Source organism: Orbicella faveolata, unplaced genomic scaffold (genome assembly GCF_042242905.1).
Source record: "Orbicella faveolata isolate gen_17 unplaced genomic scaffold, um_ofav_v1 contig_13, whole genome shotgun sequence".
Taxonomy (NCBI): domain Eukaryota; kingdom Metazoa; phylum Cnidaria; class Anthozoa; order Scleractinia; family Merulinidae; genus Orbicella; species Orbicella faveolata.
Genome location: NW_028301540.1, coordinates 32,084,142 through 32,099,885, shown reverse-complemented (window position 1 = coordinate 32,099,885; position 15,744 = coordinate 32,084,142). Strand labels below are relative to the sequence as shown.

At 40.2% G+C, this 15,744-nt stretch overlaps 2 protein-coding genes across 2 annotated transcripts; one reads left to right on the top strand and one right to left on the bottom strand.

Moving 5' to 3' along the window:
- Positions 1-14: 14 nt before the first annotated feature.
- LOC110049957 (tetratricopeptide repeat protein 19, mitochondrial-like) lies at positions 15-8,631 on the top strand. The gene is made up of 10 exons (XM_089285528.1): positions 15-377; positions 1,564-1,664; positions 2,233-2,406; positions 3,436-3,474; positions 4,194-4,250; positions 4,476-4,537; positions 5,439-5,525; positions 6,137-6,272; positions 6,939-7,101; positions 7,983-8,631. Exons 1-10 carry the CDS (start codon positions 113-115, stop codon positions 8,105-8,107), a joined length of 1,209 nt encoding a protein of 402 aa, XP_089141654.1. The 5' UTR covers positions 15-112; the 3' UTR covers positions 8,108-8,631.
- Positions 8,632-8,871: 240 nt separating this feature from the next.
- Positions 8,872-14,705, bottom strand: LOC110050034 (testican-1-like). Its single transcript, XM_020755900.2, has 5 exons — positions 14,437-14,705; positions 11,564-11,822; positions 10,889-11,049; positions 10,155-10,335; positions 8,872-9,606 (listed from the first exon to the last, which is right to left on the bottom strand). Exons 1-5 carry the CDS (start codon positions 14,488-14,490, stop codon positions 9,578-9,580), a joined length of 684 nt encoding a protein of 227 aa, XP_020611559.1. The 5' UTR covers positions 14,491-14,705; the 3' UTR covers positions 8,872-9,577.
- Positions 14,706-15,744: the final 1,039 nt, after the last annotated feature.

Sequence of the window (15,744 nt, the reverse complement as noted above, 5' to 3'; positions counted from 1 at the left end):
TAACCTGGCCTGGGTCTACCTTTGTAACCAAGCTAAGATGGCGGACAACTTATGCAAATCGATTTGGAGATATTTTCAGTCCCTTTCGGTACTAAATTAGAATTATTTTGATATGCAACGAGCTCGCAGGTGTTGGAAACTTTTAACTGATAGCAAAAGGTGTGTTTTAAATTCAAGACATTTTACGACATGCATCAAAAGAGCAAGTTCTAGTTTGTTCTGCGCCATCGGTCATAAGCCAACGAATGCTGGAACATTTCCCTCGCGGAGACGGCCACTTCCGGCAGTTTTACAGTGTTCCAGGCTAAAACAGGATAGCAGGTTTACAAGGATAAGAGGAAAAGTCCCTGATGAGATATGGGTTATTGTTATATTTGGTAAGATATGTGTTTTTCTTGAACAAGTTAGCTTATCAGCTGATTTTTCCGGGAGAATAAGCTAACAGTCAAACAGTCGAGTTAATTCCCCCCTCCCGCCACAAAAGGTTTTTGGTTTGAGAACCTCCCCCCCTCCCCCCCCTCATGTCCACCCATCTGTAAATACCAGTTAAGCTTCAAACTTTCCTATTTGAGAAGCTCCTCCTTCTCAGAAGTTCCAGTGACCCCCGTGGAAGGGGAAAAGAGGGTGGGGGGGGGGCGGGGGGGGGGGAGGGGGCGAGACTTCCATATGAAAACGTTGGGGATGCTCGTCAGAAAATTTGAATTAAACCCCTAAAGGAGACCAATCTGGGTGTGGCTCAAGCCTTATTTGACCCCTAAAAGATACCACTTAAAACAGAATAGGCTTGATTGCCTGCTGCAGTTCAGGAAAGGAGCTTGTGCTAGTAAACTGGACTCAAGAGACCTGCAGAAATCGAGCCTAACAACAGGATTAAGAGCATTTTCTATATTATTATTATTTCTTTGAGTGTTCCCTAAAAGAGACTTTGACAGCTAAAAATTGTGGCATTTTGCCATGACCACCCTAAGTTATACCAGAATCCTTGATTTATACCCCTAAGTGAGACAACAAGCTTCCCCAACATTTTCAAGTTAGCTGACATATTTGGAGCATTCAGAATAGTTGTGTTTTTAAGTAAAAAACAATTACAAATTTTACCATAAATAGACTTTGAATAATAATAGTGTGACTAATTAATACCATTAGATGATAAGAGATTAATACATGTTGATTAAAAGTTGCACTACTATTATTTTAAAAACTAGGCCTCTGTAGTTGAAAGTGTGGATAACACAATTCACCGGATAGATCACTATCCAGTGGATAGTACAGTTTGTTTTGTCAACACTTGTATCTACTGGATAGTGACTTGCCCAGTAGATAGCATTCTCCACTCGTTGAACAACTGGGCTCAAGTTGCTAGAGATTCCTTAACATATAAATTCAAGAGGTATCACTTAGAGAATCAGTACATTATTTCCACTATTTTTGAGTGTTTTACTGTATAAAATCTGAGTATGGGTACCAATTTCCATTTTCAGTGTTACAAGTGACAGTTATAACTACAGTAGCAGATCATTATTATGTCTTTCTTGTAATTATACTGACGTTTGTTTTCAACAGGAGTCGGAGGGCTTATTATATTCGCCATCACTGAATATAGGAAAAATATGGCTGGAAAAAAGAGACCTCCTGAACTTCAGTTAAAGTTAAAGATGGCCAAGGTACATGGATAGCCCTGAGTGATTTGTTGATTATCATAATTAAAACTAATTATAATTATTATTTATGATGCAATTGTATCCACTAGTGAACGCCCCTGAGACCTGAGGATGCCTGCTCATAGAGTTGCTTGCTAAAATTGTGTATCACGTGTTGGTGACCACTGGATGATGACAAAGTGTCTGCATGCTTAGGGAGGAGTGGGGAGGGTGTCCAATGATGGGAAGTGTCCGTCAGGGCTGGTTCAACTGGAAAACGTTTTTTTTTTTCTTTTTTTTTTTTAATGTTCATGCTGAGAATTTGTAGTCTAAGCAAATTGAATTCTCGCTTTGTACCCTCAGTTATTCTCTCAGTCAGGAGTAGACTGAGATTCAGAAATTACCTCATACTGATGGTGTAGGAAGTCTAACAAAGACTTGCATAGCCTCTCAAATTAGTTCTTATTTTTGTGATAATCACAGTCACTAACAGATCTCTGTGGAAGGAATTGAGAGTGTGAAAAATGCCATCTGTTTTCTCATAATAACAGTACTATATTGACTATTACCAATAAGAGTGTTATTTTTGTAGAAAAAATCCCTCAATGGTGACAAGGTGCAAGCCATCATATTGTTAAAGGAAGCTCTGGGACTGATACATGATTACCTGGAGGAAATTAAAAAATATTCTCCTAAAGACTTAAATGAACAGGAAGGCAAGGATAAGATCAAAATACAAAAGTACCTAACATATGTGTTGGATGAGGTAAGGCAGCTATTTGAGTTATTTTACCTTTAAACACTTTAAGTCCAATTCTTAAGGTCTGTTCTTCTAATGAATTATGACACAGTTCTTTTAATTTGAGTTCGAGAAATTGGTGATACTTAATATCATTAGACATTTTTAAAATAACCAAATGATAAGTGGAATTTTGATGTGTGTAGAATGAATTGAATGAAGAAGCATTCACATCAAATAACCACAAAAAAAATTTTCTGAGCCCCCAACCAGAGTCAAATCCATGACCTTGTGGGTACTGTTGAATAACAAAAAACACTTAGCTACAGGAGACTCTTGTCAAGCCAGGTCCTAACTTGCTATTGTCTTATATATGAAATAATTGTTCTGTCTTTATTGCAAACTGGGATTTAATATCATGTTGAAAATTATGATAAATGCAAGAAATGATAGAAACCTAATTTACAGCCTCACTGAACATGAGTTTCCTATAGCTAATTAAATAATCAAACTTCTAATTTGTTCCTGGAATCTTATAGGTTTGACCATTTTTAGGGACATAAATTTTCTGAGTAGTTTAACCTGGGAACATGCACGTTGTCAGTTTTTCAAGCTATCTTTGATAAGTTTCATTATTCGTGTCACATGTTTCATTGTCATCATTGTTAATAATTATTGTTAGTAAGTAGTCTAATTTACACCTGAGAAAGATTGAAATTTGATTATCACAGGCATGATGCATATCCTTTACCGGAGTCAAACTCATAGCCTTTCATAGACCGTCAGGTTTGATGCTCTGTATTGGGCTCATGATGAGCTCATGATGAGCTAGTTTATTTACCGAGTTCACATATGACTCGCATCCTATATACTGTTAAGATCAACGATGTCCAATTGTTCTCTGCAGAGATAAAGGAAAAAATAACTAAATTTAATGTTGATAACTTTCAAGATTGAGATGATTTAACATGTTGTGGAATTGTTAATTTCAGCTATTAAAGGCAAATTTATTTGGTATGTTATAATGATGATAATAATTTACTGTTTTACCTGCAGTTAGCAAATCACACATTTGAGCTTCAAAGATGGAACGAGGTACAGCATATACAAGTTCTTCTAATAAAATAATGGTACTTTGTAAATATTAAAATACAGAGTGTAGTTCATAAAAAGCAGTAAACTGTTATTTATTTATGGTTTTTGTATCTCACTGTAATTTAAACTCAGCAGGGCCAAACTTGGTAGGCCTGAATGTAGCAATGTTGTTAAGAAGCAGGTTAGAGCACAGTACTCAGATCGCTAGACTATCTTGAGTTGTTATGTGGTCAATCTGAGTTTAACATATTGGCTTGAGGATTATCGTGTTCTTAAGTTGACAGTGCACCAGAAGTAGTAATGCATATTCTATGGAAGTTGCATTGGCTATTTAAGAAAGACATGAAAATGTGTAACACTGCATTTTGAGATGAATTAATTCATAAAATGGCTATGTACAAATCAAATTAATAAACTTCCCATTTGAGACTGTGTGGTTCCAGAAAATATCCATACCCAGATGCCAGCTGCTTCATGTCATATTTACAGTCTGAACAAAAATAAAACTGGGAGTATTTCTGTATAAAAATGATAATGATTGTGAAGCTGGTGCCTTGTACTTCTTTGACAACAACAAGAAGAAGAAGAAGCTATATTTGTACTGTGTCTACTAATATCTTTTGATGAGCCCAAATTCAACCTGTCGTTGAATATCTTTGTGACTCATAGTAAACTTATTTAACATAATGTTATGTACTGAATGGAACTTTCTGTTTCAGGCTGAGCACTATTTCCGCTTGTTACTGAGAGACCTTCTGTCATCAGAAACTCCAAAGGTTAGTCAATGTGCATTTGAAACTCGATCAGCATCAGCTTCATTGTATCTTTGTCAGTGAAGTATCTAACCTTCATGATCTGTGCACCTTATCAAGCTATAAGTGTTTTGAGTTTGAGCTCTTACAATCTCTTCAGCATTTTGTAATGGAAATATTAGATTTGTTCTTCAGGATTTTTTTTACCATAATTTGTTAACTAACTTCTGAACATTATGTCCACACTAGGAAGATGACAGTGTTGTCGAAGTGTCACTCAAACTCTCCATATCATGTGCACACCAAGACAAGTAAGCAAAAACTTGTCAAGTTAATATATTGTCAGAACATCAACATCAAAATAAGAAACTTTTCAATCTATAATGTTTTTCACTACGTTGATTTATCTAATAAATCTTGGACATTTGGATAGTAACATTTTCTTTTGCACTCCTTTGACTTACTGTGCCTTTTAATATTAGGCAAACTCTGAAGTTTAAATTCTCACACACTGCTGGGAGCCATGCCAAGCAGAACCATGCAAAAACTTCATGGGTGGGTGGGTGGGGCATGTCAGGCAATGGTGGATGGCAAAACAAAAACTGAACCTTGTACAAGCCACGTGACCTGAAACCCCCCACACACTTGTACTCAGACTCCCAGCTGTGTGTGAGAAAAACATTTTCTACTTCATTCATTTCTCAGCCAGGGGAAAGCCACACACCTCACTGACGATTGCCTTTTTGACTACTGTCAATCATAATATTACAACTATGACCAATGAACCTTATAAAAGGAAAAAAACAAAATGGATCAAAATCTACCAATCACAACCACAGATGTGACCTTTTGAACCTGATGAAGCAAACTTCTGCTTTCTGAGAGGGTCCACTTAGATGATATGACAACAGTGAAACACCAAACCATTGATTGACTAGAGTTTGAGTGTTATTCAAAGATGCAGCAAGGATAAAAATAATAATTATTATTATTATTGGCATCTTTCCATGACATGCAAATATAGAACATTTTTCAGTTGACTATCAAAAGTAATCAGACAATTACATTTTGGTTTTACTACAGTTTGAGATTGGCTGAGTAGTCTAATTGGCATTACTAAGTAATTGGTTTGGATTTGGTTTTAGTAGCATGACACTCAATTGAAAGCCACTCTGATATTATAAATACCATTAATTATGTTACTACTTGCAGGCATGATTTAGCTTTACAAGGTTTTCAGTGGACTACTGACACCATACAAAAGAAAATTGATGAGATTCCACATGCATCAGACAACAGGTCAGAAATGTTAAGGACGTTAAGCAGACCTCCTAACATTTCCTGGCAAAAGAATGACGAGGAAATGATTTAGACCAGGATATTACATGATATCACTAATTTTGTAGTCTCATAGCATCTGGAGTACTTTCAGTAAGTGTGGCCTCTGTAGTCCAGCCCACACTTTTTTAGTTTAATGGAATAAGATTTGAGATCCAAAGGATAAAAAACTGGAAACTGGTCAAGAACCTTTTTAGCAACCAGCATTTGACACAGTCCTTTAACTACTGAGACAGTTAAACGTCTAAATTCAGAGGACTGCATCATGCACAAAAATTAAGGCACTGATTCAATTCAGGATCTTTCCACTAGGTTTTGAGATATGCTTGTTAGGACATCACTGTAAGCATCAATAAGACAGGCATATAAGTTGATAGTTTGTTTAAAGATATAATATGCTTCTAACTAGCGTTTTTATGGAGATTAACCTCCTTCCACACATTTCCCCCACCCACCCCAAAACATTCTTCAGAGAGTTTGCGGAACAACACGTAACATTTTTGAATTGTGCATCCTTTTTGCTGTGGTGTTTTTTAAGAGCTTCTGACCATCTGTATGTACATTTATTTCAGTAAGGCACTTTTAGGCGTGTGTCTGGAGGCGTGGGGTACCTACCTCCTGTCACAGGACCAGCCTGCACAGGCTGCCCAACTGTTGTCAAGAGCACTGAAAATTTCTAAGGATGTTTTGGGCGAGGACCATGAACAGGTATGAATGGTATCAGATCTCAACAAGGATGCTCTTTCTACAGTCAAGCCTTCCATAAGCACACATCCTTGGGACCTAAAAAATAATCTGCTCAGAGAGGTGGCCAGTCATGGAAGGTCATAACCTGCAAAGTGGGTGGTCAACTTATAACGGAGGTGCAGGGCACGCACAGTTGTGATAGTGCTGGACTGCCACTAATGTGGCCCAAGTTCAAATCTGGGACGTGGGTTGTGTTTCAAGTTGTTGGTTCTCATCCTTGCGCTGAGGGTATTTTTCCAGTTTCTCCGGTTTACCTTCCTCCACAAAAACCAACATCTCCAAATTCCAATTTGATCTGAAGCAGTGGACGAGCAGTCACTCGGTGGAGGTGCCTCTGATAATTCTTATTCATTTGTCTACAACAGGGAGTGAGTTGGAGCAATTTGAAGGAGCAAGACCATGCATGCAGGTGCAGATACACGAGGGAAAGCATTTTTTTCTTTTCACTGCACATGTCGCACCACTCCTACCCTTGTCCTTTTCCTCGAGTACCTGCTATGCTGGCTAGGGAGGTGTTTGTCTGGGGCTGCAACAGGAGGGGGGCTAACTAACTGTCTGCTTATGCCAGTTGCCAGTAAGGGACGTACATGTATCCATTTGCTGAAGTTTTAACTGTTTTGTTTTCAGACAACTGTGCTCCTTAATAACCTAGCGAAGGCTTACGCCGAAAGTGGCCAGTATGAACAGGCGGAAGAAATGGCCAGAGAGGCAGTGCGCATTGCTGAAAAGACTCAAAACACTCACCTCTCTCAGTTTATGGCTAATCTGGGAATGATCCTCAATTCAGAAGGTATTCTTCGCTTCCAAGCGGCTTTTTGTCATTTGCATCCTAGCTGCCTGCATGTAGCAAGTGTAGTCGGTTGAGCAATTAACTACAAGCACTGACTGACTGTTTGAGCGGCCCGGAAGGCTTAAGTTGTTTTGTCGTGTTCTTAGGCAAGACAGTTTATTTCCAGTGCCTTTCTCCTCCCAGAAGTATTTATGTATTAAACCTTGATGTACCAGCATCCCATCCAGGAGGTCCACACTACGTTGTAGGAATTTCAGAAAACGCAGGTTTCACTCTGAAAATGCATCAAATGTTTTCCGTCCACAGTACGCCCGAGGAATTCAAAAACGTAACAATCACCGGTCATTTTTGATTGGTGTTTGAGGAGAACTCGGACAGGGGAATCACGTGATTATCGTGACGTCATCGTTTTCGAAAAGCTCCGTTTTCAAAATGTTTTCCGTTCACACGAAAACGAAAGGCCGCCGTTTTCAAATTCCTCCGCTTTCAAGAGCGTTTTCGAAAAGCTCCGTTTTCGTGACGTTTTAGTTTGGACGGTACTGAGGCCTAACCGTAGAAATAAAGCTGCGTTTTCAAATTTCTCTGGCGTTGTATGGACCCTGCCTTAAGCAATACGCCTGCTCTAGACTGCAAAACAGTCGTTTTCGGACGTTTTCGGAGGGCGCGATCCTCGCGTGTGAAGCGCGCGAGCCTCACTCGCCCGTAGGGCGATCATTCTCGGCAAAGAGAATCCGAATAGGAAAGCGCTAAAATTACGGCCGATTAGGTAACAAAAAAACTGTCCCCAATTAGCTCCTTGTCACTTAGGAGCCAGATCCTCAACTAGACCATCAACTGACACATAAATAAAGTATGTTCTTATTGTTATTTTCTTCTTTCAGGGAATGTGTTAAAAGCCAAGGACGCTCTCAAGAGTGCGTTCAAACTCGCAGACAAAGCAAAGGACGAAGAAACTAAAGAAATGATTACTGAAAGTTTAGCAGAGATGGATAGTAAAGCTTCTTAGTGACTTCAGCGTCTTACATTATATGGACGAGTTCAACGAAACGAGTCAAAAGGTCATTACGAATGGTGGTGAACTGATAACAGTTTTTATCTGGAGGACTGAGATTGTATCCTACTCAGTGGAGTTTGTAATTGGGAGAAAGTAAAGGTCGCACTTCACAACTTGTTAGCCAAAGCGTTTTCAGTTCTACTCAGTTTGTCCCGAGAAAATCAATGACGATGACGTAACTGAATAGAATTCCGTGGGGTCACTCTGATTAGTTGTTTTCCGCGCAAGTAACACCAATCAGACGCGCTGCTGCGTCATCAGTTGGACTTTTCCGTCTCTTGAACGCATGCGTAGGAGAATTATGCAGAAAGTTGTGTGTTTTTTCACCTTACACTGATAGAACCTATTTTTTTTCTATTCATTGTCCCATCCGAAAAGCTGTTTAAGAAAACACGTTCTCTGGCTAAACATATTTTATAAAAAAACACAAATGTTGAAATTGGGAGAAATATTGAAAGAGGCGTAAAAAATAATAATTTTGTATGTTTGTCTGTGTGTTGAAACTCTGCTGCGATTGTTGACGTGAAATTCCCCACAGCGAACCTCACCATAGGCAAAATCTAAAACAAAAAAACCGTTAAATCAACACACTAAGATATTTCAACGAGAATGTCGTTTTTTGCAAGCTTTCCTAGGAGTCGTAATACCTATTTTGATGATAAAAATTTGTTTTAGAATTATTACACCAGAAATAGTTCACGTACTGGATCACAAAATTAACAGAACAATCAAAGCTTTATTCTACTTCCAAGGAACGCTAGCACTATATACACAGTCATCAGCGAAACCAAAAGAAACATCAAAATATCAAGCCGGGTCGGCACACACACTTGGGTACATGTTGCGGGGGAACATGAAGCGGAAACAAGTTGCAGTTTTCCTCGTGTGACATGCCCGTTTTTGCGAAAATGTTCTGTTGGGGGGACCAAATTTTATCTCCGCGACATATTGCATAAGATTCAGTTGGGTTGAATTCGTGTTATGAAGCAGAGACATGTCCCATGGTGTGCATAGCTCTTGCCAACTGTCCCCACTACAACAAATTATTATGCCTCATACCGCTTCGTGTGCTGCAACACGCGTTCTATGGGTACACACGAAGAGGCTTGTCCCAGCTTCACGTACCCGCAACATGTTCTGAACTGCATGCCGACCTTTATTCTACCAAAAAAAAAAAACGACATCAGAGGTTACAACAAACCAAAAAAGAACAACAACGAAATTCATTTTTCAAAATGTGCAATTTGTAACAGCTCTTCCTCTGTCAAGGTTACCACTCGCTTAAACATCAGTTAAAAGTTTTCCACCCCAACACTTCATATCCAATGAAGCCATAAAGAACCGTATGTCCAACGAGATGAGTCGACAGCTGAGGGCGAAAAATATTCAAACGCGTCTTGAGGCATCACAAGGTTTTGCTATTCATTTCCTGGTTTCGAAAGCCGTACCAGCTACAGAAAACAAGAAGAAGGAAAAACATATTATTATTTGAGGATACTGAAAGGTGAACAGAATAAAGAATTGGTGAGATGATTTTGACGTTTCTTTTTCTCCCCTTGCCTCGAAAAAAAAACAAGGTCTGAACGCAGGTAAGACAGCCATCCGTGCTGCTTCAGACAGACAACAAAGAGTTGATCATAAACTGAATTGCAGCCGGTTGCTTGAAACAATACTAGTGTTAATATTTTTTACCACTCAAGTTAGCCCGTTCCGGGCTCTCGGTTCGAAAAAGCGGGCGGGCGACGCTCTCCTTTTTCTCTACCAGACCCCGCTTGTCGCCTGCCCGCGTTTTTGATCGTCCCCACCGACCGAGAGCCTGCAACAGGCTACACTCAAGTTTACAGCTAAAGCAATTAAGCCAACAGGATTTTAACATGATTGGCTAAAAAAAAGTTAAGTGTATTACACAGTAAACTTCAATTTATTGACTGACTGATTAATTGATTTACATTTTTTTTAGAGCGGACTAGATAGCTCAATTTATTGGTGTGCCTGTTACCTGTAACTGGAAAACAGGACTCCCACTCGCGCTTGTCAATTCCTTCTCTTCCGTTCAGGTCACATGACTTCAGGAAGCCGTAAAGGCAAGGCTCAAAGTCAAGCACATCATCAAACACCTCATCAATCTCCGCTGTATCGAGAATATTATTGTCGTCTTTGTCTATGTACTCAAATTCCCACTGAATGAAAAGAAAGAAACGTCATCAAAGTTACAAGCATTTGTTAGTGAAAAGGAAAAGACAAGATCATGGTTCCTTGGGAAAGACTACTTGATCTTTCCTTCCGGTAGCCATGACGGAGGTAGGCTTTTGATTTTAAGCCGGTTGTGATCCTCTTCCGAGGCAAGGAACGCATGCTTGTGAAAAGACAAGGAATCGAGCCTGTCGAGGCCAAAAACATGTTTATATATGTGAAGCAGAAATTTACGCTGATTTCGGCGATTTATAAGATGATTCAAATAGTTGAAATCGTTTTTCACCCGCAAGAATAATTAAAGCTATTTTTCACTCTTCATGATACCCTGGAGATCAAGGAGAGATCGAGAAGAGAGGTCAAAGAACCCGTTCCCAGGCGTTTAAGTGTTCTTTGCGGTTCATTCGCGAGAGGAAGAGAACGCCTTGGGGTCGAGGCTGCGCTGCGCAATTGTCATGGTGATGATCGTCACGCAACGCTCCCCTTGAGAAATGTTGCGGACGTCTTAGGTCAGGGCTGCCAAAAAGGCCAAGTTCTTACCGAAAGGACTTCTCGACGTTCGTCTTCAGTGAGCGAATCAGCACGAGCATCAAAGTCTAAGTTGAAGGTAGGGTCAAGGGAGTGCTCACGAGCAACCATAATCCATTCCAAATAACGGCTCGGGAACTGAAGCAGCTGGAGATCTGAACAGACGTTTGGATCTGCAAAAGAAACACAAATCATTTTATTGCTTAAAATCTTGACTTTCTCTAGCTTAGTAGGACACCAATAAATTATTTTCCTTTACCGCCATGTTTTGTTTCATCGTGAATTTTTACAGCCCTTTACAACGAAATACTTACAGCAAGATTCGGTTTGGACTCAGAGTTCATTTTCGAAAACAGCAGCAGCAAGCAGCGGCTCGTAATTGAGCTTAGGAGTCGAGGATAACGTAGTCTACACGAAGGTCTAGTGGTGGGACTGACGCACAATCGGTACATGTAAGCAGAGCAAGCCATGCAGCGGGGAATCCCGGGCTTCAATGTTCGCGCGTGAAAAACACACAAAAAATGGGAGAATTGGGAAGGGGAGAGAGAGACAGAGAATGGGGATGGAATAAGGGGAGATTGGGGAGTCCTTTCCCCCTTCTTCGTCGTGTTTTCCGCCTCCCGTACCCATTCCCCGTTTACGCAGGCAAGGGTGACGTGTAACTTTCGTAATGCTTGTGGTACTTACTCTCTGAAGGGCAGTTTCCTTGGTTCTTGACCTTCATAGTCAAGTCGTGTGCGCATGCGTACTTATGCATCTCGCACCGGTTCTTAAATTCTCTGTTGTAGTAACTACAAACAGGTTCATTCAACTCCGCGGGGCAGGATTTCGGACATTGACAGACGGTGAACTTTACTCCATTGTCCATTAAAGGCATGCACATTTGTCCCCTTGGACAGACCACCTCCTTACAAATGTCTCCGTCTCCATTCTGTCCCAACGCCACCTGACAGAGAAATGTAGATCTGTAAAAGTGTAATGAGTATAAATGCTTCCCTTTTGAAGGATGGCTGAAGAGACGCAAGCACGTATGGTAGATGGAGGTCTTTGAACTAATGCTTCCAACAAGTTGCTTGACATTTCTCAAAAAGATGCATGAAATGCTTCTAAAAGTTAGTCATAAGTTGGTCCCCTATTTCAGACCAAAACGGCTCAAAATACCATACCCTTAGGGGCCGCACATACTTATTTAGCCCACATAAGGGAGTACCCCCTGGGTACCGCGGCCCCGCGGGAACAACCGCGGGTTTTTCCCTTTCATAACACACCGGAGACCAGTCTTGCACGCCCCTGGTTGATCACTTTGACAACTTGAAAACCGCCTTGTTTCTGTTGTACCCTTATCACTCCCAGCCTTGACGGACCACCCTGAAGATAGCGGGAGTCACTGCTCGTAATCTCAAACTATCTCAGTCAAGGAGAAGAACTAAAGAGATTGAGCTTAAACCTGAGAATTTTGCCTTGACAAAATCGAACGTTCTAGTACCCAGAACATCGCACGCAAGCTCTGCTGCTGAAAAACGAAAAAGAAGTCGCCTGACGGCGGTTCCTTTTGACTTTTACCGTAGCTAAATATTAATTGATTTGTTTTGCGGTAGACGATACAAATAAAAACATCAGTGAGACAAAGCCAGCCGCGAGAATGAATTGTCATTTAGCAGAAGCTTAACTTGATGGAGAGAACCCATCGCAATGAAAAACAAAACACTCTTCCAAGCAGGCAATTTAGATAAAGAGGATCAAAACTGATATGAGATTGCATCGGATTAAAAGGGTTGACAATGCCGCGAATCAAGTGATCGGATTTGACAAGTGAAAGAGGAGAAAAGCCGCCGAGGAATCAGTGTTGAAAGATTTCTCGTGGAGTGGATTTCGAGACTTCATTAACACCTTTGTCATCTTCTTGCCGCCAATGGCGGGCATTGGAGTGAGCTGCCCGATCTTTTAACATCGCTTCTAAATTGCTCACCTCCCGAGAGAAGTGTTAAACAGAGACCACCAGGCTTCAGAAAGTCTATGGACGCAATTTATTAAATGCAATCCAACAGAGAAAATCGTTCGCTAGACTCTATGAAATCCCCGTAATTCAATCCCGTAAACACTTTTTAAAAAAGTTGTTCGGTACCTTCAAGGACTTTTCAAGGACTTCCAAGGGCCGACTAATTCCAATATTTCCTTGAACGATGCAAACACTTAAAAGTTGCGTTGTTCTTCAAATCACAATTTTATGCACAAATGTCGATTGATTTCAATAAAGAAAGTGTAACAGGGGAATAAAAATTAAAAGCAACATATATTATAGACGTCGACGTTTTAAATTTCCGTCAAGCTATAAACGTTTTTTACTTTCGAATGGCGTGCGGTATTTTTTTTTCCTGTGGTCATGGGTGTCAATTGAATCGTTGTCATTTTTGTTTCATTTTTGGACGTTTTGTTTAGACTAAACAAAATAAATATTCTAACAATGACCTCGGGTCTTGATGGGGATTTAACATATTCCTTTAGATTGATAAAAATGCAGCATAGAATGTTTCAGTCTCGCAGTGGTTTGATGGTGCAGGCAATCTGACGGATCTTCTAGCTAGCATGAACAACAAAATAAAGGGTTACATAGTAAATGGTTTGAACCCAGGAGTATCAATAGTTCGTATAGTGTAATCGTCCGGGTGAGGGTAGTTCGGTAAAGAACTGTTGTTGGCGACTGCCCTCACCCGGATGATCACAAAAGAAAGGGTTGTTGTACAGTTGTATGTTTTTAACTCTTCTCGGGCCAGAATGCCTGCGTCTGTTGGGAGATTTGCGATCGAAAGAAACGTTAGGAATTTTGCCAATAAAACATGTTCCATAAACACACACTCCTGTGATTCCCCCCCCCCCCCGGGGAATACTCCCTAAAGTTAATGGTAGGGGTGTGTAGCCCGAACCTTTGAAACCTGTACCTTATTTCAAACTAAAATATTTGATTTTTCCTATTGCAGACCAAGATGGTCAAAATCTATGCAGTTTTTCGGTCTTTTTCAGACCAAAACTGCTCGAAAGCCACATAAGGCCGCACATACCTATATGGCCCATATATATATAGATTACTTCATTGAAAGTGCGACGTACCGGGTTTTATTCACGAGTTGTTTGTGTCAAAAACCCGAACGAGCGAGGCGATATTTTCAGTGCACCTTTATTTCAGCGATAAAAATTTTAGCGAAAATTCAAATATCGATGAAGTTCTTCGCTCGTTGTCCAAAACTTGTCGATTCAGATATTTCACTACAGCGAGTGCACGTCCGATAACAAAATCGCCAAACAAGGCTTCACTACGTTTTAGTACGTGGTTTCAGTTGTTTTCCTCTTTAAGAACCCTTCAGAGATTTCGGATTTTCTGTTAAATCCTGTATTGAGAAACAGTTGGCTCGAAAGTACTCGATCGGCTTTCCGAGCTCTACCTCTTCGCTCAACTGTCACTGTCAAAGTCGATCTGTCTTAACCCTTCTAATCAATTACATCAACGAACGGGAGCAGTAAAACGAGAACACATTATTCGAAAAACAGTCATTCAATCTTACCTGGAATTGACAAGACACATAGAGAAGCACAGCGATCGAAAAGAATCTGTCCATTTTAGCTCCAAGACGCTTTCCACAGCCAACTATTGAGCTTGTTTTGCACGGTGGCCGGGCTGTGCCGCTAATTGTTCAGTCAAGGCGTTGAAAATATTCCTACCACGTCGAGTAACACAATGGAGGCGTTCACCTGAACTGAAAGCTAATGGGTTTGGATGTAACACGAGAAACGTCAAAGCGGAAACTCTCGCCGTGAAGTTATTCCATGTGAAAAGGACGTTATCAGATCAATAAGTTGATAAACGAAAGCTGTGGTTCTTAGTGCCGTGAGAACTTACACAGCACCGCATAACAGTCGTGCTGAAGTACCATGTTTTTGATAGCAGGGAGATAAGTGAATTGTTTCAGTTTATCTTCGTTTTGAGCCTTCTCTTGTTGGATATAAAACGATCGAAATAATCCGTCGTTCTGTAAAATACATTGAAAGACCAAGCAGAAAGAGCTTATTGAACGACACAAAAGAGTATAGTTTTTCGTGATAATTGTTTTACCACGTTTTAGCGTGATGTAATGATGGAGGGCAAAAGTGTTGGAAGTTTTCCTTGTAACATTTTTGCCATACTTCTTAATTAAAATAAACTCCACCCTCTCAAGTAACCAGCTTAAGATCTGGTGATACCTTTTCTTTAAAACTTTTTTAAAAAAACACGACAGACTTGCAAAAAGCAAAGCTATTTGGTGCCAAAGCGCGGGAAATAATTGGGTTTTCGCGGCTGTCGAAAAAACAGACTCCTGCAGCGGCCTGTAGACAGTGGTCATTACCTGTGGGCATTATCGGAGCAATCCACTCTTGGAGAGCAATTGTTTGTGTTTAATTGCCCATTATTTTGTATCAAAATACCTTGAGACTTACCCCCGTGTTTATTTTAATAAGAGGAGCTGACCTTTACCTTTACAAATATTTGGACATATTTTACTGCCAGCGCAAGTCACATACTTCCAAATAAAAAGGCTTTACGCTCTCCCGAGAACTAATCAAGTGACAAAATTAATTTACATCTTTAATATTCCTCCATCCTTAATCAGAAGACCAGATTTACTTGAAAACATAACAATCAGTGGGGTTGCCAATTTCATTTCTCATACACATGGGGAGAAAAAATTGTGAAAACTTTCATTCCTTAGGATAGACAATCTAACAGGTTAAGTGCGGTATGCTAGAAATGCAAACCCAATAAGAGACCGCAGGGGAGAGCGCAAAAGTCAATTTTTGGAAGGCAGCAAACACCCTACCCACCTGACCCAGACACA

What these genes read in the sequence shown, in the direction of transcription:
- LOC110049957 (XM_089285528.1), top strand. Translation starts at nt 113, where the DNA reads ATGCAACGAGCTCGCAGGTGTTGGAAACTTTTAACTGATAGCAAAAGG. An exon ending in TGTCATCAGAAACTCCAAAG is followed by an intron (nt 4,251 to 4,475) that starts GTTAGTCAATGT and finishes TGTCCACACTAG; the next exon opens with GAAGATGACAGTGTTGTCGA. An exon ending in AATGATCCTCAATTCAGAAG is followed by an intron (nt 7,102 to 7,982) that starts GTATTCTTCGCT and finishes TTCTTCTTTCAG; the next exon opens with GGAATGTGTTAAAAGCCAAG.
- LOC110050034 (XM_020755900.2), bottom strand. Translation starts at nt 14,490, where the DNA reads ATGGACAGATTCTTTTCGATCGCTGTGCTTCTCTATGTGTCTTGTCAA. An exon ending in ATGTGTCTTGTCAATTCCAG is followed by an intron (nt 11,823 to 14,436) that starts GTAAGATTGAAT and finishes TTTCTCTGTCAG; the next exon opens with GTGGCGTTGGGACAGAATGG. An exon ending in AGGAAACTGCCCTTCAGAGA is followed by an intron (nt 11,050 to 11,563) that starts GTAAGTACCACA and finishes TTTCTTTTGCAG; the next exon opens with ATCCAAACGTCTGTTCAGAT.